Source organism: Anabas testudineus, chromosome 10, assembly GCF_900324465.2.
Source record: "Anabas testudineus chromosome 10, fAnaTes1.2, whole genome shotgun sequence".
Lineage (NCBI taxonomy): Eukaryota > Metazoa > Chordata > Actinopteri > Anabantiformes > Anabantidae > Anabas > Anabas testudineus.
In genome coordinates, this window is record NC_046619.1 from 22,143,017 (window position 1) to 22,165,154 (window position 22,138).

At 42.0% G+C, this 22,138-nt stretch overlaps 2 protein-coding genes across 3 annotated transcripts in view; both read right to left on the minus strand.

Moving 5' to 3' along the window:
* Positions 1-6,189: 6,189 nt before the first annotated feature.
* LOC113160334 lies at positions 6,190-7,365 on the minus strand. The gene is made up of 2 exons (XM_026357548.1): positions 7,118-7,365; positions 6,190-6,986 (listed from the first exon to the last, which is right to left on the minus strand). The coding sequence occupies exons 1-2, from the start codon at positions 7,202-7,204 to the stop codon at positions 6,207-6,209; spliced, it is 867 nt and encodes a 288-aa protein (XP_026213333.1). The 5' UTR covers positions 7,205-7,365; the 3' UTR covers positions 6,190-6,206.
* Positions 7,366-10,555: 3,190 nt separating this feature from the next.
* Positions 10,556-22,138, minus strand: part of LOC113160323 — a 76,697-nt gene continuing 65,114 nt past the window's right edge. Inside the window, exons 3-5 of one of the 2 annotated variants that reach the window (XM_026357536.1) lie at positions 12,045-12,165; positions 11,642-11,822; positions 10,556-10,796 (exon numbers count right to left, since the gene is read on the minus strand). In XM_026357536.1, the coding sequence (XP_026213321.1) occupies positions 10,762-10,796; positions 11,642-11,822; positions 12,045-12,165 (337 nt within the window). In that variant the 3' untranslated portion in view covers positions 10,556-10,761. Of the gene's footprint in view, positions 10,797-11,165; positions 11,243-11,641; positions 11,823-12,044; positions 12,166-22,138 lie in introns of those variants that run through there. The other variant, XM_026357537.1, reaches the window with a different exon arrangement.

Below are 22,138 nucleotides of genomic sequence, written 5' to 3' on the forward strand. Positions count from 1 at the left end.
AGTGTGTTCATTGTCCAGATAGACGACGACAACAGCCACAGTTTGACTCTGTGACGGCCCTGTGTGAGTGTGGGGGGGTGGCACTGAGGGAGGGGCGAGAGCCACACTGTGTTCCTGTGTCTGTTCGTGTGCCCCTGAATGTCCGCTGTGTTTTAACCCTCTGCAGATCCAACTTTCAGTCAGACTCCACGTCCACAGTGTGTCAGCGCTCTCTAACCAAACCATCCTCTGTCTAATGTCCTCTGGTCAGAAACACAGGACAGGTGCAGGGAGGTGAGTCTGGTTACTGCAGGAGGTCAGAGTCAGGACCAGGGTCAGAGTCACACACAGACATGAAAATCAATTTGGAGATTCACGGTAATCACTTCTTGATGATCATTATCTCAGATTTTCCATAAATCAAATAAAAAGAAGCTGCAGAACCTGAGCAGGAGCTGATCACAGATAATGAACATACAAAACATGAAACATGAAACTCTGTCGCTTTAACAGGTCGAGAGTTTGAAAACTCTCTAAAATTTTATTTTATAATTAAAAGTTGTTACTGATCAATAACATCATTTCCATTTGTTAATCTCAGAGTTTGACTATGGCAGAAGAAGAAGAGTCTTTCTTTGATTGTTTGATTGTTTCCATAAAAATATCATGTTAAACAGAAAAAGCTGATTTATTGCACTGTGGTAAATGTATAATTCATGACATTTAGAAAAGTTGCAGTTCAGACATATTAGAACAGGTTTAATAGCATCACTTTACTCTTAAAGTTGTGATGTTGACTGACTTCATTCTGCTTTTTGTCACAGTTAAACTGCAGAAATGCAACAAAAAGCAGTGATGAAGGAAAAACTGAGGACAAAAGGTTTTTGTTTCACTCACTGTAGCTGCAGTGTGGCGACGTCGCAGTCGCACAGAGGACAAAGACGACTCTTTATTATGTTTCCTTCACTGTTTTGCCCAAACTCACAACAAGGCAACGCTTTTAATTTGAGAACCAACAAAACATTTGAACTGAAGCCGGAAAACATCTTTAAATTACATGTTTTACAAGTAGAAATATTATTAAAACAAGAAAAGGAAATGTTCGTTTATACCATTCGGTATCATCAAGTGTAAAATCTGTAAAAAGACCAAATGAAAAAAACTCTTTGAGTAGAATTTGTTATAACTTTAAATGAACCAGCGTAAAACTCGTCGTTCATTCTCACAGTATGTTAAAAAAACACAGTAAAGACAATATTGACCCAGAGGACAAATATTAGAGATCAAACAGCTTCCAGAGCCACAGGGAGAGAAAACGAGTGAGTGTGCAGATGATTCACACATAGAAACCAGTTTCAGTTTTACTAAAGGAGCCGAGCTCGACGCCGACTGGTGACAAACCAGTAACCTGAACTGGTAAATACACAGTAGAACTGGTTGTTTGAAGGATCACTTTCTAAAAGAATCAAATCCAGATAATTTAACATGTGAACCCATGTGAGTTCTACTTCTAGTCTGCAGAGAGATGACGCAGCAGAACGTCTGAGGTGGACTGAAGAACCGACTCAGAACACAGAGCACACGGACTCTTACTAACACTGAGCTTCACTGTTGATACGAGGACGTCACCTGGTGGAAGAGAACAGGTGTCACAGAGTTAACCAGTGTCTGGTTAAAGGTTGTTAGTGAATCACTGCAGTCACAGTTATCAAAATGTTTCTGTGTCCGAAGGCGTGGTTAAAACCTCTGAGCGTGTAGTTTAACATGCTAATAATGTTTCTGTTGGACGAGGTCCTGGTGGAAATATGAAGAAACATTTAATGACTCAGTGATCAGATCGAACAGCCACATGGAGACAGATGAGCTGAGATTAGAGTCCAGATTAAAAACACATTCTCAATCTCCGAACCAGGAAGTTGCAGGTTGTCAGTCAGAGATGGTTTTACTGTGTATTTCTTATTTACTTTTTATTTCTTATTAGATACAGACGAGCTGAATGTGTCAGCAGGAGATGCCACAGTGTGGTGGATTTGATTGGATCATTAACTCTTTAATGGATGAATTATGTTAAGTGTTTTTATTAATGTTTTGGCATAAAAAAACAAAAAAAAAGGTAAACTGTGTGAAAGCTATGAAATAAATAAAATGAATAATGTTAATCTGATGTTTTCACACATTTGACCATATTCTGATAGTTTATGTTGAACCGAGCCGTCGACTGATGAACAGGGGAGTGGATCTACTGACCCTAACTCTAACCAACTAACTGTGGATCAGCTGTTCACTGTAGTGACCACCAGGCATGAAAGGATTAATATTATGAGTCATTATTGATGTTGTGGTGGAAAAAGTGAACTCAATAAAAGTTAAATTCAAAGGTAAAGAAGGAAACAGCAGACGAGATGTAGAAATATGTTTTCAGAGGTTTTAATATAAGATTCATTCGAACTTTTCTCTTTTTGAAGTTTTTAATTTTATTTTTTGCTTCACAGACACTGAGAACTGTTGGTAACTTACTGTGGAGTGAGAGCTGATCTGTCCCCTGGGTGGACGAGTTCATATCAGTGTGACTGAAACCTGCAAACTGTGTTCTTTGTTCTTCAGTTCTGACAGAAGAACCAGGTAACTCATGATTTATGTCTTTAATTTTAATTATTATTTATATCATTTAATTATTGAATTTCAATGAATACGTTATAACAGTGGGGGTGTTTGAGACGAACGCAGCCTAAAAAACTAACAACACAAGTCAAATTTGATCATTGAAGTCATAAAATAACTTTTTACAGGATGAAACTGAAGCTTCATAACGTTACATGAATTAACTTTAATGAAACCTACCTACACACAAATGTGCTCATAGATTTAATTTGTATATCTTCACACTAAAAGAAGTAAAACATCATGTCTCTGTACAGGTAAGAAGAATTAACTCAGAAACACAGAATCAAACATTTTTACTCCATGTTCACGTCAGTGATCGTTCAGTTCTCTTACTGTTTGTCTTCATCCGTGAACTGAACTGATTTTAATAGTAAAATTAATTTGAACATCATTTAAATTTAGTTGTAATTTCCTCGTGTGTCAGATTTCTTCTTCTACTTCAAAGTTAAGTCTTTAACCATTGTTTTGGGTCTTTATCCTGTTGGAGGTCCAGGATCTGTGGCTGAGACTAAGACTAAGCTGAGTCCTTGACAGTCTTAGGATTTCATTGTTCCCTGAACAGATTCAGAACATACCTAAATATTATTTTCTTCAAAAGCTTTATTTCTTTGTCTGTGGACGAGGAAGAAAGAATGAAGCACAGCTTCAGTGATCTCTAAGTAGACTGTTAAGAGAAAGGCAGCGGCACGAAAGGACATACCAGTACAAAAACAACTCATGTACACAGATGTGATCACTGCTGACATACTGAGAGAAGAACAACAAGCAGCAACTCTGGCAGAAGTCAAAACATGGATAAAAAGAGGGGCAATGTTGAAAGACAATGTGTACATGATTGATAACAAACCGAAATCCCTACACAGTGCAGCAGCATTAGTGAGCCATGGGCTGACCCATGTCTCAACAGGAGGGATGGTAACAGTAACCAATACACATTTCTACACTATAAATTTAGAAACTTCTGCGAAAATGTTTGTCAAACTCCCGACAAAGACCAAGAGATGAGTTCACGTCTGAGGGTGATCTGGTGTTTTGAGAAGTGCTGTTGCTCAGAGTGGATCTCTGCTGTGTTCAACATGTGTGAGATCAGCATCTGTTTTTCTTTGGGTGTGTTCGTGGAGGTCTGAGCTCTCTGTCTGTTTTCTGTCTTCTTACCTGTGAGTCTCACACATGGCCTCGAGAGACATTAACTTAAAAACAAGTTCAGCAGCAACAAAGGAAGAAATTACACAACTAGACAAGTGGGAGGCAACAAACTGTGTCTAATTTAGAAAAGCAGGAAACTCACTGTGTGTATTGTAAATATATGATGTGATTTGATGCTTAACCAATGTTGACTTGTACTCATCTAACATTAGTCGTTGAATAGCATGTTTTAGAAAGACAAGAGTAGTATGCACAAGTATGATTTACTGTTAACCACTATTTATTATAGTGTTCATGAACGAGCACTTAGAACACATCAATGGAGACGGGCAGAGACAACCACCATGTGAAAAACAACGGATAAGCAGATGACAAATGTTACAAGAAGGATGGTTGGAAATACAGCTAAGCTACAAAATCTGAGGGTGACGTGGTCCCGAGGGGCCTAGTCACAAGGTGTCTCTATTTATGTGGTCTCAGAGTCCAGGATTTATCACGGGAACGGCAGCTGTGATGAAAGGCTTCATGCTATCAGATAAAAACGGGTGGGAGAGCAGCAGTTGACGGATGATGGTGAAGGTCACGGAGTTGAGGGAGTTGAGGGAGTCGAGGGAGTCGGATCAGTGGGCCAACCAGGAGGAAGATTAATCAAATGTCTATACAAACACTTGTTTTGTACAAAAGGACGGGGTCAGGGACAGAGAGTCAGTCAGACACCATGTTGTTCGTCAGGGGTAAGAAGATCTAGACCCAGAGCTCTGTACTCTTTGTTCGTTTTGCTCCTAATATTCATTTACTTTAATCATCTCCTCCTGTTCCTTCATAAACAAACACACAGGACTTCACATAGACGATAGAGTCACAGTCCAACAGTATTAGTTGTCACGTACCACAAACACGCTTCAGTTAGTAGAAAGTACTTTTCTTACTTCACTTTATTTGGATGTTTAAAGGTAAACTAATAGAATTTACAGTGACGTTATAGAGACATTCATGTATTATCTAATGTTAGACACAGAGCTGGTGACTATTTTTAAAAGGCTTCACAGTTTTCTTGTTTTCTTTGAAGAGGTACTGGATTTCTACAACTTTCTCTTTTAAATTCTTCAGCTTCAGTGTTGACCGTCTAGAAACTGTTCTGTATTCTCTCCTGTTTGTTTTTCTTTTGTACGGTCTGTCAGGAGTGGCTGCTGACTGTACTCTGGTCTCAACGAATGACTGATGGAGGTAAAACAAGCATGGACTGAATCGCAAAGCACACACAGTGCTAATGACGAGAGTCAGCTATAGACTCGACTCTACATTTCAATATTTCAGCTGTTCTTAGGAATTGAAAGTGAAAGTACATTTGAACAACAAATTTCCTTCTTAGTTTGAAATGTTCCGTTATCATTTAAGCAGTATCATCAGATCAGGACCACAACTCCAGTAGAAATAAACATTCTAGGTAATAACAAATGATCACTGAGAGATATTGTGGTTATTGTTAAAAACAAGGCGGCTTTATTAATATAGTATAAGAACTGTAAATACTGAACATAGACAAAGAAAAGTTAACACAACAAGAATAAAACAAAGGAAATAACCGTGAAGAGATGAAGAAAATACAAAATGAAAATAAAACACAAATGAACAAAGATAACAGTGGGTCAGAAACAGGGTAGATTGGTTCTGATGAGCCAACAAAAACAAAAAGAGGGAGTGATGAGAGATGGAAACACTAATGACCAACAACAGTTAAGATCATCATTTGAAAAGCTGCTGTCAGTCTGACATGTCGGAGGAAAGCGACCCGGTGGAGAACACTTTACTCCTTTATTTTGTACCACAGCCTCTAAGTCTTGTTGTATCTGCTCAGGTCCCTCAGTTGTTCTGGTCTATTACTTTACTAACAGTATGATGAGGTAGTATCATCACAGCCCTGCTTCAATCTGTCTCCATGCACACGAACATTATTGTTATGTATAATTTGAAGGAGGCAACAAAACAGTTCCAAGAATCTGAGGTGTCATGATGATTATCTATGGAAACATAGACACTAACTCTGAGATGTGACCTGAATAAACTGAGGACTGTACAATTCCACCTTCTCCAGACTTTCGTGAAGGATTTTTTCTGATCATTCACACGATTAAAGATCAAGCAGCTCCAGAACGGATGAATTCCCTCACTCTGTATTTCTTACACTTTCATCCCTGTTGTTTCTGCTTTGACGTCTGAAGACTTAAATCTCCACAAAGCTGCTGCCACGACCAGTAAAATAGTACATCAACTAAACTAAATATTAGACTATATAGAGTAAAATAAAACTAGAGTTCTTAAACTAACAAACCTAAAAACTAAATAATAAAGTAGAAAAAATACATAGAGACTAAATCCAAATAAAACATGTACCAGTACCAGTCTTTTTTATTTTTTTAGAGAGAATAAAAATGTCCTGTTGATTTCATTTTAGATTTTAGATTTGAGATTAACAGCTTTAATCCTAACTTGCTAAGATTAATTCCATCTTCTCTAAAAAGACGTCTGCGCTTCCAGAACCTGTCAAAATTGTCAATGAAGTGCACGTTAGGTCGGCGACATTCAGTTAACAGCCATTTGTTGAGTGCCAGCAGTCTGCTGAATCTCTCAGTTCGTACTCTGACGGGTGGTAGAGGACCACTGATGAACACCTGAGTGTCGAAGGAGCTCAGAGCGTTCAGTAGATCCCTGAAGTCTTGTTTCAGACCCTCTGATGGTCGTTTCATTATGTCAGTGGCTCCTAGGTGCACAATGATGTTTTTTACCGTTGGGTGTTCAGCCAGAAGACTGGGGAGTCTTTCTGTAATGTCAGAGACCAGATCTCCAGGAAAGCAGTAGACTCGGGTCTTTTTGATTTTTATGCCTTTCATGCCAGTAATAACAAAGTCGCCCACAATCAGAGTTTGAGGCCCTGTCGTTTTACCGCTCTCAGTTCTTCTCCCATCGTTTGAGGATGAGAGGGTTTTCCCGTCGTCTGACTGAGACCTGGCCTCGGCTAATGAATCTTGGAGCGACATTTCCTTCTTCAGTGCTCCAGGACAATTGGGCCACAAGACTTGGACGACATTTTCAGCTTCTTGGAACTCATCAAAGTCACTACGAGGTGTGATCATAGGCTGCCCTGCTTCACAGAACTTGAGGTTCTCTCTTAATCGATCAGCATCAAACTTCAGCACCTGAACATTAAAAAGATCAACTTCAGCAAAACGTAAAGTAAAAGTTCAAAAGGTGGTTTCAGAGCTCGATTGTTAGTTGTTGAGGTTTCTATACTGTAGAACAACACATGTTGTGTGGTCAGTGACGGTACCTTTCCTTTCTCCGTGTGCAGGGCGACAGCAACATGATCCCAAACATAAAAGCTGTGACGATGCTTAGGCAGGTTTCTAACTTCCATCTGGTTTTTATTACGACTCAACTCACAACTAAAAAGAAACACAACATGTTAAGAAACAGAGAAACGACAGAAGCTGTGGAACATCGAGGAGCTTAAAGAAGAAAACGTTCATACAACTAAAATAATGACAGAAGGATTGAAGCAACCCTGGCTCCTTTAAACATGATTACGTTTTTGTTGTGACGTTCTCTGTGTTTCTGATCATTAAGTCAGTTTGAACGGTGGACTATGAAACCTTGATCCTGCTCTGTGGACGTTGTGGCTGATGTCACTGACTGATCTGTGTATTTGTGCAGTACACCTCTGGAGCCATCAGGGAACACGTTGATTATGAATTATTAGCATCATATTTCTGTTTAGAATCATCCGGAGACCTGCTGCTGTGAAGCTTCAGTTTACAAGAAAGAAATTAGAAAGTATTTGTAGTGACTGATAAATGCAGCTGTTTAATGAATGAATTAATGTGTTTAGTTTCCTTTTACTTTCATTTTCTCTTTTTTTATGAAACAACATTTAAACTTTTTGATTTGAACTAAACCTTCAACATTCTCAGTGTGATTTAAATGTATCAGTGACATTTTTTCACAACATGAACTGAGAACATTTTGCTGTTCCTCCTTCTCACCTGTGAGTCTCACACATGGCCTCAGGTCTCCAGATGAATCGTCCATCTTTAAAAGCACAGACGGCGTTTGGGTCGTCAGTCAGCAGGGGGTACTTTAAGAACAGCTCCTGATTGGCCGGGCTGTGGACCAGCACACTGTACATGACTTCCTGTTTGTACAGGACCGTCTCATACACCCGCAGGACCGGCTGAGCACCGGAACAGAACTGGAGACAATAAATAACAGTTTTAGTGGAAAACTCAGACTTCACCACGACAAACTTTGTCTCTTTAACTGCTGCGAAAACAAGTTCAGGAGACAAATCACAAATCAAACATTCAGTGAGCAATTCTGAAAAATATGTAGATGTATAATGTTGTATAATATGCTGATATACTGTCTGTAAAGGATTTAACTATTTAAAGAAATCTGGCCGACAGCTTCTGTGGAAAGTGTTGATGTTGAAAATAAAAATCTACGAACCTCCATGAAATTATCTAGAAAATGTTTGTATCAGGTTGATAAGAGCTGTAGTGGAGGAGAAAACCAGACTAACAAATGTTCACCGCTGAACAGTCAGTGTCACAGCTCTGATGTGAAGTTGAGTAGTAATGAAACTAGTAGCTGAACCACATTCAGCAGCAGCTGGCTGTTAGTTAAACTATATATTAGATCTATTTAACGTGATTCAAGGAGGTTCGTTACTTTATTAAGCTACAACTCTGGGTCATAAAACAAAACTGTTCATGTGTCAAGAAATAAGAGATTTAATAGAAAAGTCAGTGAAACTATCTAAAAAAGTTCAGATTTAGTAGTTTAGTCATAAAATCTTATATATAAAAAAAATGTATATATATATATATATATATATATATATATATATATATATATATATATATATATATATATATATATATATATATATATAATAATATTCTGTGTATAAAAAGTTCAGGTCCCCTGTGAAAAGTATTCCTGCAGTTTCCCCTGAGTTGCAGTTTTTCTACATCTTTACTGAATGTATGACGTGTGAACAATGACGAACCCGCTTTTTCTGAGAATCTTCACTCGGCCTGTCTCTGATGGAGCTTTTGACTGTAACTGAAGTGACTGTTAGCTTAAAGCTGCGGTTTAAGTATATAACACAGCTGATGTAACTGAAAAACCATCAGTTACCAGGAAACCACAGAGAATCAGACAGAAGCTATTAAACTGCTAAAAGTGGTTTTAGCTTTTCATCCGGTCTTATTTAATCAGAAAGATCAGAAAAACATTTTTCATCTTTCTGCATTTTCAAAATGCTTCACTATACTATATAAAATACTGTACACTGGTACTGGGTTAGTACCTGCTCACTGTAGGCCTCCAGCACCTCCTCCAGGGGGAAGGTGAAGCGGTACGATCCCAGCCGTGAGCTCTTCATGAAGGCCGGGGAGGTGGCAAACCTCCCCAGGAAGCTCTGCTGCCTCTGGACTTGCTCCTGGCTCCGGTCTGGGAAGGTCTTCTCCAGGAGCCCGGTCTCTGCTGCTGTTACATCATCAGGTCTCACAGACAGACTCCACCACAGCAGTGGAGTCTGTCTGTGAGAGTCCTGGGCCCTCAGAGGGTCCCGGGCCCTGAATCCACCGTCTCTCCTGATTCCTTTTAATCCAACTTGGTTTGTGTCGTGTTTCAGATGAGACACATGAAACTCTGGTCGAGGGTACGAAGGGATGTTTTCTCTGAAGAGGTACTGGTTTTCCAAATCTTGAGCTTCTTCTTTTAAATCATCCAGCTTCAAGTGTTGACCCTCAACAAAGTGTTCATTGTATTCTCTCCTGTTTTTTCGTTTCTGCATTGTCAAATATCTTCACGAGTCTTTACTGTCGGCAGAATCTTCTGACTGACTGATCTCTGGTCTCTGAGCAGCGAGACACAGATCTGAACCACACCTATTTCCTCTATCCATCACACAGATGAGTGATCATGCAAGGGAAGAGGAAAAGAGAGGCAGTCCACATGTTTTCAGTCATGAGTGTTTTTTTTATCTTACTTTTAGTTTTACTGTCCAGTATTTTATCTAATCTCTCTTCTCAGGCCTGTAAACACGTCTGGAGAGTGGAGCAAACAGGGTGTGTGTGATATGAGGTGTTCTTAGAAATCAAAAGTGAAAGTACAAATGAATTCATACAGTAACTTTAGATTAGATAAAGAGTCTCCTAAATCCTAAACACTTAAATTGCATTAAATTGATTTCTGTTGTGATTTGGCGCCAATTCATATATAACTGAATTGAATTGAGATTGACGACCTCAGAACAAACTGAAGATGGACAAATGTATTTGAATCATCAACGTCACAGTAGTTTTGAAGAACTTTAAGCTTATATCATAATGTAAATATTGTTTTATGATTAATTTATCTAGTTTTATATAATAGTATCACAATCTGTGTATGTTACTGCTCTAAACATGAGTAAAATCATCGGGTTACTAAACAGCAGCTTATGATGAAAACAGTGACTGAAAACAACAACTGGAGGTTTCTGTCCTCATTAGGAATTAAATATGTTTCACTGGTAAATCTGATGAACTTTAAACTAACGTCTGTGAAATAGTCCAGTGTAGAAATTTAATCTTGATGAGTAGCAAAAGAGATTTAGTTTGTCTTAGTCACAGTTTACTGTAGTAAATCTAATAATTTCTAATAAATAATAAAACAGTGACACATGAGATTAAACACAAGACAAGTGAATTTATTTCACCACATATTTATTTCTGCCACCATAAATTAACTTATTACATCACATTAATTCACTCAATTACTATTAAAAATTTAATCCCGACGATGTTATTTATCATTAAATCAATTCCAGGAACCCAGTAGATGCTGATTTATAAGGAGTCGCTAAGTAAAAGACATTTTTAGGTGAAAATGCAGATTTTTCCAGATGAGTTGTTCCTGATCCGAGGATCAGTCACAGGCGTCGGGTTCAGTGACACATGAAGCTGCAAAGAGAAAGAAAATGAGATGATCATTTTTCAACAGTGGGTTTTACATAAAGAAAAGTTCTCAAAGAGAAAAGACCAACGAGCTCCATCATCCAGAATAAAATCAGTGATGAGACAGAAACTGCTCCTATTTCTGTTCAACAGGTCTCATCTGACTTGACTTGTGGTGTGAAAGGTTTTATTTAATGATGTTTAACCTTCAGTGTCTCTGTTCTCTGTGTCCATTAAATACTGGACCCAGTCCTGTACGTAGTCAACTGTCTCAGTGCTACTGACGTTTGGATCCAGTGAACTCCTAAGTGTCCAGGTTGACTCTGGTCTTTTGTGGAACCTTTTAATCAAGCCGCTGGTTGAGGGCTTGTGAGACATCTGTTTGTATATTTGTGCTCAGTTGTGCAGCAGAGCCTCACACTCCTCTTTCTGTCCCGTCAGTCAGTGCTGCTCTAAGAAGGGAGTAATACACAACCACAGTCCTGCATGAGCTCTTACACTTCATGGCAGTTTCTCCTGTTGAATTGTTTTTATTAATTTATTTCTCAGAACACGAACAGACTGATGAGTTGCAGAAGAACAATTATTAGTATTAGCAGTCGTACATTAGCCAGTTTTATTACTTCTTTCATCAGCACAACAGTCTTAAACTGTGCTAACATAACTTCTAAAGGGTTTTCTAATGATCAGCAACAGAATTATTATTTTAGTTTTAGTTATTATCATTTACTAAAACTTTGTTCTTTTCCAGATTCATTGTTGAAAGAGTTTTTCAACAATTAATGCTGAATAACTAGAGTTAGAGAAACAAAATGACTTCAGATTTATTAAGCTGTTTGTAGCTGTAATACCTGCCAATAGCTCTTGCAGTGACATTTCCTTCTCTAGTGAAGCAGGATCGTCTGGCCAAAGTTCTTTAACAAGAGTTTCAGCTTCTTTAAAACCGTCAAAGTTATAACGAGTGATTGTAGCCGGCCCTTTATCGCAGAACTTGAGGTTCTCTCTCAGTTTGTCACGATCAAACTCCAGCACCTGAAATTGAAAAGGATGAATTAAATAGTTTCCAGAATGAGGTGAAACTGCTCAGCTGGAGATGTCAATAGACATCGCAACCAGGGACAGAGTTTAGCAGGAACTGTATAAATCTGTTTAGTTACTGAACAAAAGATTTTGTTTTGTCACAATCAAACTAAAAATACTAAACAGAAAGAACTTGATCTGTCTACAAACTCTCAGAATCAGCAGTGAACTCACTTGTTCTTCCTCCAAATGCAGGGCGACAACAACATGATCCCAAACATAATATTCGCAATCAGACCCAAACAGCTGCCTAACGTCCATCTGGTTTTCATCACGTTTCTCAATCAGCTCATAACTGACAGAAAAAAAAAAGAAAACAGAAACACAAAATGTTAATAAACTGCAGAACTAGTAGAAGATTGAAAGTACTGAAGAACATTAAAGTGCCTGCTCTGCTTCCTGTTCGTCCATATTTCTATTCTCTCTGTTTACCTGGTCTGATCCACCTGTGCTCCGCCCTTTAGAAGCAGGTCTGTCGTCTCCAATCCCCTGAAACCAAGCTCCAGCCTTCACTCCTGTTTTGACTTGACCTGTGTATCAGACCTTTGGGACCTGCCACAGGTGCTTCTGACTCTCTGCTCTTGACTGGGACTCTGGTTTCTGGATTATGGATCTATCTCTTGGTTTTCTGCGTATGATTATAGATTATATTTTGGACCTAGGATTACTGGATTGTAGAGCGGATTAATAACTTGGACTGTGTATGTACGTCTGCCACTGATCTGTTTGCCTTCTGAGTTTTATCTCCTCTCAGATCGTCATCACCTCCTCGAGCTACCAGACTGGATCTCTTTTATTCTCACTAAGTGATCCATTACCAACCTCCTAACTACAACTCCCATCACCTGGACACCCACCATTTTACTCACCTGGAGACATGTGCCTCCTCTTCTCGCTGACTTTGCCCTAACTCACCTGCTCCGCTGGTCCTGGTCCTCTAATCTAACACATTGAGTCTGACAACATCATCTCATGATCTATTATCTAAAAATATCACTCTTGTTTATTTCGCCCTGTTACCTAAAAGAACTTCTCTGGTTCTGGTGTCAGACCAGTGTCTGTCAGTTGTTTCTGTGAGTCTGACTAGAACAAAACCTCACATAGAGAGCTCCTGCTTTTAGTAGATGAGGTCAAAGGATGAAGTTCATGAAGCATCATACAACAAATAGATTATAGTATGTAATGAAATCATTTTAAGAAACTTTAAGCACGACTGAGAATCTTCACCTACATTCATTCACTCTTTACAATAATAATCCAGTGTCTAAATAAACCTGTACTGAAATAATCTTGATGTTTTGTCTGTCAGTCTGAATAACACAAAGTCTGCAGCAGCACAATGTTAAATACATGTGTTCTTATAGAATCTTGTTATTTTTATAATCCTGAACTCAAAAAGCACAATGTTGGAGAGATTGTTCTTATACTTTCTCTTCCAGTGCTTTCTGGGCAAACGACACCTCCTTAAATACCTCAGTGTGTTTCTGTTTCTGAATGTTTAAACTGCAATCACAAATACATTTCTATGGGGGAACTTAATTTTAACTGCGCTGGGTGTGATTGCGAACTAGGTTTAGAGCGAAAAACACTTCACACACATCTGTATTAAAACTGAAACGAAAACCTGATCTTTTTCTAACCATAACCAAACTCCTGTGGGTTCCTTAAATCAAAAAAGGCATGAACATTCTCCTTCTCACCTGTGAGTCTCACACATGGCCTCAGGTCTCCAGATGAATCGTCTTTAAAAGCACAGACGGCGTTTGGGTCGTCAGTCAGCAGGGGGTACTTTAAGAACAGCTCCTGATTGGCCGGGCTGTGGACCAGCACACTGTACACCACTTCCTGTTTGTACAGGACCGTCTCAAACACCCGCAGGACCGGCTGAGCACCGGAGCAGAACTGGAGACAATAAATAAGAGTTTTAGTGGAGAAGTCAGACCTGATTCTGCACTGTAGAGGTCAAACGTCCAACTGTAGGAATAAGGTCAGTTTTTACAGACTGTTACTGATCTGATCTGGTCTGTGCTGTGATCAGCTGCTCCAGCTGTGAGCAGATTTAATATTTCTGTGCCAGTACAGTGATACGTACATGCAGGTTCAAGTAAACACCATGAAGTTATAGGACAGTAACAATCTTAGAAGCTACAACGTGCAACTTAAACCATCGGTAGCATGAGACTCAATTAAACCACTCTGCTCTGTTCACCCTCCCTCTCCCTGCTTTAATAAGCTCTGCTTCTCTCTTCACTCCACCACGTTCTGCACAACTCTTCAGGTATTTAATGGTGTGAAATTGCAAAACATAAGACGCTACTAAACTATTTGGGAAGACATCCTTGCTATTTTCTCATTTGTTGAAAGGAACAGCCTCACTCCAGAAGTGAATATGTCAGAAATGTTGTTATGGAGCATATTTCTAGTAGAAATGTCAGAAAAAGGTTGCAAACTGTAACTTTAAAAATAATTTAGACTAGGGAAGAATCTCAGGGTACCTTTATATTCTGTATGTTGTGTCATCCCAGTGGTATTTAAAACTGATCCACTAACTAAAAAGTAGAGAATATACTGTATTTATAAAAGGTTGATAAGACCTGTCATCACTGACAAAGATTCACTTCTGATGGAAATCTTTTAACGTGAAGCCACTTCTACACAATGAGTAAAAAAGACTAAACTGAAAAGATCAGAAAAACATTTTTCATCTTTCTGCATTTTCAAAATGCTTCACAGTAACTTTCAACAGTAATAGTACTTCTACTATATAAAATACTGTACACTGGTACTGGGTTAGTTCCTGCTCACTGTAGGCCTCCAGCACCTCCTCCAGGGGGAAGGTGAAGCGGTACGATCCCAGCATGGAGCTCTTCATGAAGGCCGGGGAGGTGGCAAACCTCCCCAGGAAGCTCTGCTGCCTCTGGACTTGCTCCTGGCTCCGGTCTGGGAAGGTCTTCTCCAGGAGCCCGGTCTCTGCTGCTGTTACATCATCAGGTCTCACAGACAGACTCCACCACAGCAGATAGTCTTTGTGTGGGTCCTTGAATCCACCGTCTCTCCTGATTCCTTTTAATCCAACTTGGTTTGTGTCGTGTTTCAGATGAGACACATGAAACTCTGGTCGAGGGTACGAAGGGATGTTTTCTTTGCAGATGTATTTCTTTTTACCAGGTGGAGCTATCAGTTTCAACTCAACCAGCTTCAAGTGTTGACCCTCAACAAAGTGTTCATTGTATTCTCTCCTGTTTTTTCGTTTCTGCATTGTCAGGTGGAGACTGATGTGGATTAAAAAGATGTATGAAAAGTCTTTGCTGTCAGGAGTATCAGCTAACTGTAGTTTAGAGACAGATCTCTGGTGTCTAAGTACAACTGAGTGGTAATAAATACTAAACATACAAACCACACCTACCTCACATTGCACAAGAGACGTGACATCATTCAGAGTAATACAGTGAGTAATTGTTAGGATTCAGTTTCATTTCTCTTTCTTTTCCTCCATGTTGTGACTTCCTCTCACTAAAATCACAATATTACATAACAATCATATTAGTGTCATATTTGGGTCCAAAGATAAATATGGGACAAAAGATCAACATTTCAGTTTTTATTTCCAAGTTTACATCTGGATCCTAAACACAACTAAAGAACAGAACAACCTTTTGTTTAAAGGTGATTACGTCTGGAGAGTGGAGTGAACAGTGTGTGTCTGATATGAGGTTTTCTTAAGAATCAAAAGTGAAAGTCAACTTGAATTCAAACCACTTTTCAGTATTTGTCTCATATTCATCTGTTGACATCAAACACAAATGTTTTCAGTCTACAGCAAAAATGAAGGGACTGGACTCACTGTTCCAATACTTTTGGAGGGGCGTGCACCTTACTTTATTGTTTTCTTCTTGACTTTTTTTATTACCATGTACCTCACGTGTAAGTCACTTATGATAAATGTAAATGTTGTTTGTCCAACCAACAGACTAAACCTCAAAATGATTTATGGTAGGCAAACTAAGGCAAACTGGCCCCGGGGCCATGGGCAGAGACTGAGAACATCTTCAGTCTGCACTGAAAAAAGAATTTTAGAATCTCATCATAATTTTGATGAAATATGTTACTCAGAGTTGTGATGCTTCACTTAAAGTATGGGAAACTAGGGACACACCTTAGAAGGAGAACAAGCTTTGACCTGGTGGTTGCAGCTGGAAGTCAGAAAAACCACCACCCTTCCTGTGAATCGGAACACGCAGGAGAACAATCTGGGTTGGGTGCAATGAGCTGAGTGGCAGGTAAAGGTGGGCCTGGGTGTACTTGTCCCTTGAGATCATAGGTCATTCAAACCTACTGTGTCTTTCATGTGACTCCCTCTTACTCACACATGTTCTGAAATGTGTCTAATAAGTGGTCTAACAACTAGGCCCAAGAACTGTGACCTTTTTCTGCACATTCCCTTTGTTTATGTTTGTTCTCTCATCTGTGGCCCCCTTTTTTGTTTCAGATGCTACCCTCCCCCTGTATGCTCCTGACTCCATGACTCGCCACATCATTAACCCTTGTCTGATTCACCTGTGCCTCATTTGTCTCTGCCTCACCACCACATAAGCCAATCCATGCCACTGCTTCCCTGTCAGTCCAACGTCTCCCCTGAAGAGTTCTCTCCTTTCTCTCAGTCTGCTCAACCAGTTTTTCTCTAAGAACTCTCCAAACTGTTCCTAGAGTATTGTATGTATGACCCTGCCTGTTAGTGCAGTCTCCCTTAGTTTCTGCTGTTCATCTTTTGTTTCAATTCAATTCAATTCAATTCAATTCAATTCAATTCAATTCAATTCAATTCAATTCAATTCAATTCAATTCAGTTTTATTTGTATAGCGCCAATTTACAACAGAAGTTATCTCAAGGCACTTTACAGTGTAAGGTTTAAGACCTTACAGAAAATATTTATACAAAAAATTATAGAGAAAACCCAACAATCCCATTTGAGCAAGCTTTAGGCAACAGTGGAGAGGAAAAACTCCCTTTAGAGGAAGCAACCTCCAGCAGAACCAGGCTCATAGTGGGCGGCCATCTGCCTCGACCAGTACTAAGTCATCAATGGTGAGAACGTGATTAGACATAGTGTCTCTGAGATTTTTAGGCCCAAACTGTCATGATTTCGGCCTGGCATCAGGCCAAGCTGAGGATTTCCCTCACTGCTCCACCTCACTCTCCCTCTGGACTCCGCCCACCAGCCAGTTCTCTCCCTCTGCTCTTGCCAATCAGCGGCATATTGGACTCACCTGTGTTCCCCTCACTCTACATAAGCTCTCCTCAGACTTTCCTCCCCTGTCAGATCGTCGTCATTCCCCCTTCTTGTTTCCCTGCCTGTCTCCAGCCTGTGGTTCCTTGCCTGTTGCTTTCCTTGACTGTTGCCCAACCTTGCCTGCTCCTGCTCACTCCTCCTCAGCCCTGTCTTGCTTCCCCCCTGGACTCTGGATTTTGTGCTTTCCCCCCTGGATTCCCTGGACTTTGTTCCCCCTCTGAACTCTGGACTGTGTTACCTGTTTTTTCCCCGTGAGTGTTTTCCTGCCCTTGTGCAGTGGTTTTTGTTTCATCCTTTGATCCCTAAGTTGTTACTTTGTTCTCGTGTTTCTGCATGTTTTTGTAGTGTCGGTGACACCCCCCTTAGTTTCCCTTGTTTTGGTACTTTTTGTTAATAAATCCTGTTAAGTTCATTCCTGCCTCGTCCCTCTCCTTAAAACTGTGACAGAACGATCTGACCAGACCGCGGCCATGGATCCTTATGATCCTTTTTACGGCCACTCAAACCTCCCTCCCCGTCTTGATCAGTACGGGCTTTTCCCTGAAGGACTGCAGGAGAACTATGCACACCCAGAGGATTATCGGGACTCACCTTTCTGGGGTACACGTCTGGTTATGGCCCCCAAACCAATCAGTTACCTGCAATCCAGATACCTGCGGCGGTTCCGCCAGAGGCGTCGGAATGCCACGGCTGCTCCAGTCTCAGTCTCAGTCACGGCCCCAGTTCCTGCTCCAGCTTCAGTCTCAGTCACGGCCCCAGTTCCTGCTCCAGCTTCAGTCTCAGTCGCCGCAGCTGCTCCAGTCACGGTTCCAGTCGCCGCAGCTGCTCCAGTCACAGTTCCAGTCGCCGCAGCTGCTCCAGTCACAGTTCCAGTCGTCACAGTTCCTGTCACCGCAGCCGCTCCTGCTATCGCAACTGCCTCAGCTTCGGCTCCTGTTCTTGATCCTGTTGCTGTCACCACGATCGCCGCTACCCTGGTTGCTGCAATCACCGCTGCTCTGGTCACCACAACAACTCCTGCCCTTTCTCCAGGCGGGTCGACGCAGAGGTCGTCGTCGCCGTCTCTCCTGTCTCCAGGCGGGTCGACGCAGAGGTCGTCGTCGCCGTCTCTCCTGTCTCCAGGCGGGTCGACGCAGAGGTCGTCGTCGCCGTCTCTCCTGTCTGTTTTGTCTCCCCAGCCTCTCCTGTCTCCAGGTGGGTCGATGCAGAAGTCGTCGTCGCCGTCTCTCTTGTCTCTCCTGTCTCTGAGCGGGTCGACGCCGAGGTCGCCGTCATCGCCGCCTCTCCAGCCTGTCCCGTTCCTGCCGCCGGAGCAACCGCCCGGCGCTCCTCAGCCGGCACTCCAGACGCCGCCGCCGGAGCATCCGCCCGGCGCTCCTCAGCCGGCACTCCAGACGCCGCCGCCGGAGCATCCGCCCGGCGCTCCTCAGCCGGCACTCCAGACGCCGCCGCCGGAGCATCAGCCCGGCGCTCCTCAGCCGGCCCTCCGGGTCTCAGCTCCGCAGCCGGTCCTCCGGGTCTCAGCTCCGCAGCCGGTCCTCCGGGTCTCAGCTCCGCAGCCGGCCCTCCTGGTCTCAGCTCCGCAGCCGGTCCTCCAGGTCTCAGCTCCAGGCAGCCGGCTTCCGCTTCGCAGTCCGGAGGCTCTCCTGGTCTGTTTGCCGCCTCCTGGCCGTCCGCCGGAGGCTCTCCTGGTCTGCTGGCCGCCTCCGGGACGTCCGCCCGCCGCCCTTCGGTCAGCGGCTCTCCTGCCGCCTCCCGGCCGTCCGCCCGAGGCGCTCCGGGTCTGTTCGCCGGCTCTCCTGCCGCCTCCCGGCCGTCCGCCCGAGGCGCTCTGGTCCTGTTCGCCGCCTTTCCTGCCGCCTCCCGGCCGTCCGCCCGAGGCTGTGCCTTCTGGTTCGTCTCTCTGGTCCTGGTTGCCGCCTCCCGGCCGTCCGCCCGAGGCTGTGCCTTCTGGTTCGTCATCTCTCTGGTCTTGGTTGCCGCCTCCCGGGCGTCCGCCTGAGTCTCTCCTGGTCTGCTGCGCCCGGTCCCTCCTCCTGGCCTCCCTCCGCCCGCCCGGTCTGGTGTTTGCGGGCCCTCCTCCTGGCCTCCCTCCGCCCGCCCGGCCTGGTGCTTTCGGGCCCTCCTCCGGGTCCCCTCCTCCCGCCCGTCTTGGTCTGCTCGTCCTTCCTGGTTTCTCGTTGGGCCGTCTGGGATCCGGCCCTTGCCGGGGGGGTTCTGTCATGATTTCGGCCTGGCATCAGGCCAAGCTGAGGATTTCCCTCACTGCTCCACCTCACTCTCCCTCTGGACTCCGCCCACCAGCCAGTTCTCTCCCTCTGCTCTTGCCAATCAGCGGCATATTGGACTCACCTGTGTTCCCCTCACTCTACATAAGCTCTCCTCAGACTTTCCTCCCCTGTCAGATCGTCGTCATTCCCCCTTCTTGTTTCCCTGCCTGTCTCCAGCCTGTGGTTCCTTGCCTGTTGCTTTCCTTGACTGTTGCCCAACCTTGCCTGCTCCTGCTCACTCCTCCTCAGCCCTGTCTTGCTTCCCCCCTGGACTCTGGATTTTGTGCTTTCCCCCCTGGATTCCCTGGACTTTGTTCCCCCTCTGAACTCTGGACTGTGTTACCTGTTTTTTCCCCGTGAGTGTTTTCCTGCCCTTGTGCAGTGGTTTTTGTTTCATCCTTTGATCCCTAAGTTGTTACTTTGTTCTCGTGTTTCTGCATGTTTTTGTAGTGTCGGTGACACCCCCTTAGTTTCCCTTGTTTTGGTACTTTTTGTTAATAAATCCTGTTAAGTTCATTCCTGCCTCGTCCCTCTCCTTAAAACTGTGACACAAACAGTATAACCTCTGTCTTGTCTGGATTTAGGAGAAGGAAATTGGAGGTCATCCAGGCCTTTATGTCTTTTAAGCATGCTTGAAGTTTGACTAATTGATTAGTTTCTCCTGGTTTCATAGATAAGTATAGCTGGGTATCATCTGCATAACAATGGAAATTTATAGAGTGTTTCCTAATAATATTGCCTAAAGGGGACATATATAAAGTGAAAAGAATCGGTCCAAGCACAGATCCCTGTGGAACTCCATAGCTGACTTTGCTGTGCATCGAAGACTCATCATTAACATGTACAAACTGAAATCTATCTGATAGATACGATTTAAACCACTCTAGTGCTGTTCCTTTGATCCCAATGACATGTTCCAGTCTGTGTAATAAAATGTTGTGATCTATAGTGTCGAATGCAGCACTAAGATCTAACATGACGAGTATAGAGAGTAGTCCATTGTCTGATGCTAATAGAAGATCATTAGTGACCTTTACCAGTGCTGTTTCTGTACTATGGTGTACTCTAAATCCTGACTGGAAATCTTCATACAAGTTATTGCTACGCAGGTGGTCGTACAATTGCTTAGAAACTATCTTTTCAAGGATTTTAGAGATAAAGGGCAGATTGGATATTGGTCTATAATTCGCTAAGACCCCTGAGTCCAGACTAGGCTTTTTGAGTAGGGGTTTGACTATAGCAACCTTAAAAGCCTGTGGTACGTAGCCTATTTGTAAAGACAGATTGATCTGATCTAATATGGACGTGCTGATCAAAGGTAAGACATCCTTGAGGAGTCTAGTCGGGATGGGATCTAAGAGACATGTTGATGGTAGCAGTCTAAGTACGAGCGTGGATCTAGAGTTGTTGTACAGTCCATGCTATATGCAGGGAGGATCTGATCAATTTTTTCTCTAATAGTTATGATTTTATTTGTAAAGAAATTCATAAAGTCATTGCTGCTGAGTGTTGAGGGAATACTAGGCTCAACCGAGCTATGACTCTTTGTCAGCCTGGCTACAGTGCTGAAAAGAAACCTAGGGTTGTTCTTAATTGCCTCTATTAATGAGGAGTAATATGAGGTTCTAGCTTTACGCAGGGCTTTTATATTATTATTATTATATATTATTAAACTATCTTTCCAGGCAATATTCATCTAAATTGGTGGAACGCCACCTCCTTTCCAACTTACCTGATTTCTGCTTTAAGCTACGGATTTGTGAATTGTACCATGGAGCTAACTTCCTCTGACTCACTAGTTTCTTTTTCAGAGGAGCAACAGTATCGAGTATTGTTCCAAGTGAAGCACCAGTACTATTAACAAGATAGTCCACTTGTGCTGGAGTAACATTGAAATAACTGCCTTCCTCTGTGTTGGTACATGGCTCTGAAATAAAAGATGGAATCAGTTCCTTAAATTTGTCGACAGCATTTTCACATAAACATCTACTGTAGTGAATCTTATCTGTAGGTTTAGTAAAGTTTGGTACTGTAAATTCAAATGTAATTAAGAAATGGTCAGATAAAAGAGGGTTTTGGGGAAAAACTATTAACTGATCAACTTCCACACCGTATGTCAGAATAAGATCAAAGGTGTGATTAAAACAGTGAGTGGGTTTATTTCCATTTAGAGTCTAATAGTGAATTAAATACAGTGTTGAGGCAGTTATCATCAACATCTACATGGATATTGAAGTCACCCACTATAATGACTTTATCTGCACTAAGAACTAAATCAGATAGAAACTCTGAGAATTCAGTTAAAAACTCAGAGTAAGGGACAGGAGGACGGTACACAATAACAAACAGGACTGGTTTTTGATTTTTCCAGTTAGGATCAGAGAGGCTAAGAGTGAGGCTCTCAAATGAATTCAAACTATGTTTAGGTCTGGGGTTGATTAACAAACTTGAGTGGAAGATTGCTGCTACTCCTCCACCCCGACCTGTGCTTCTAGGAACATGATAATTAACATGACTTGAGGGGGTCGACTCATTCAGAGAGACATATTCATCCTGCTGCAGCCAGGTTTCAGTAAGACAGAATAAGTCTATTTGATGGTCAATTATCAAATCATTTACTAAGAGGGATTTAGACGAGAGAGATCTGATATTTAACAGTCCACATTTGATTGTTGTCTTGTTATTTTGTTCTAAGAGAGGAGTCGTC

Coding starts and splice junctions, on each gene's coding strand:
- LOC113160334 (XM_026357548.1), bottom strand. CDS start 7,204: ATGGAAGTTAGAAACCTGCCTAAGCATCGTCACAGCTTTTATGTTTGG. Junction 6,987..7,117: donor TGCACACGGAGAAAGGAAAG/GTACCGTCACTG, acceptor TTTAATGTTCAG/GTGCTGAAGTTTGATGCTGA.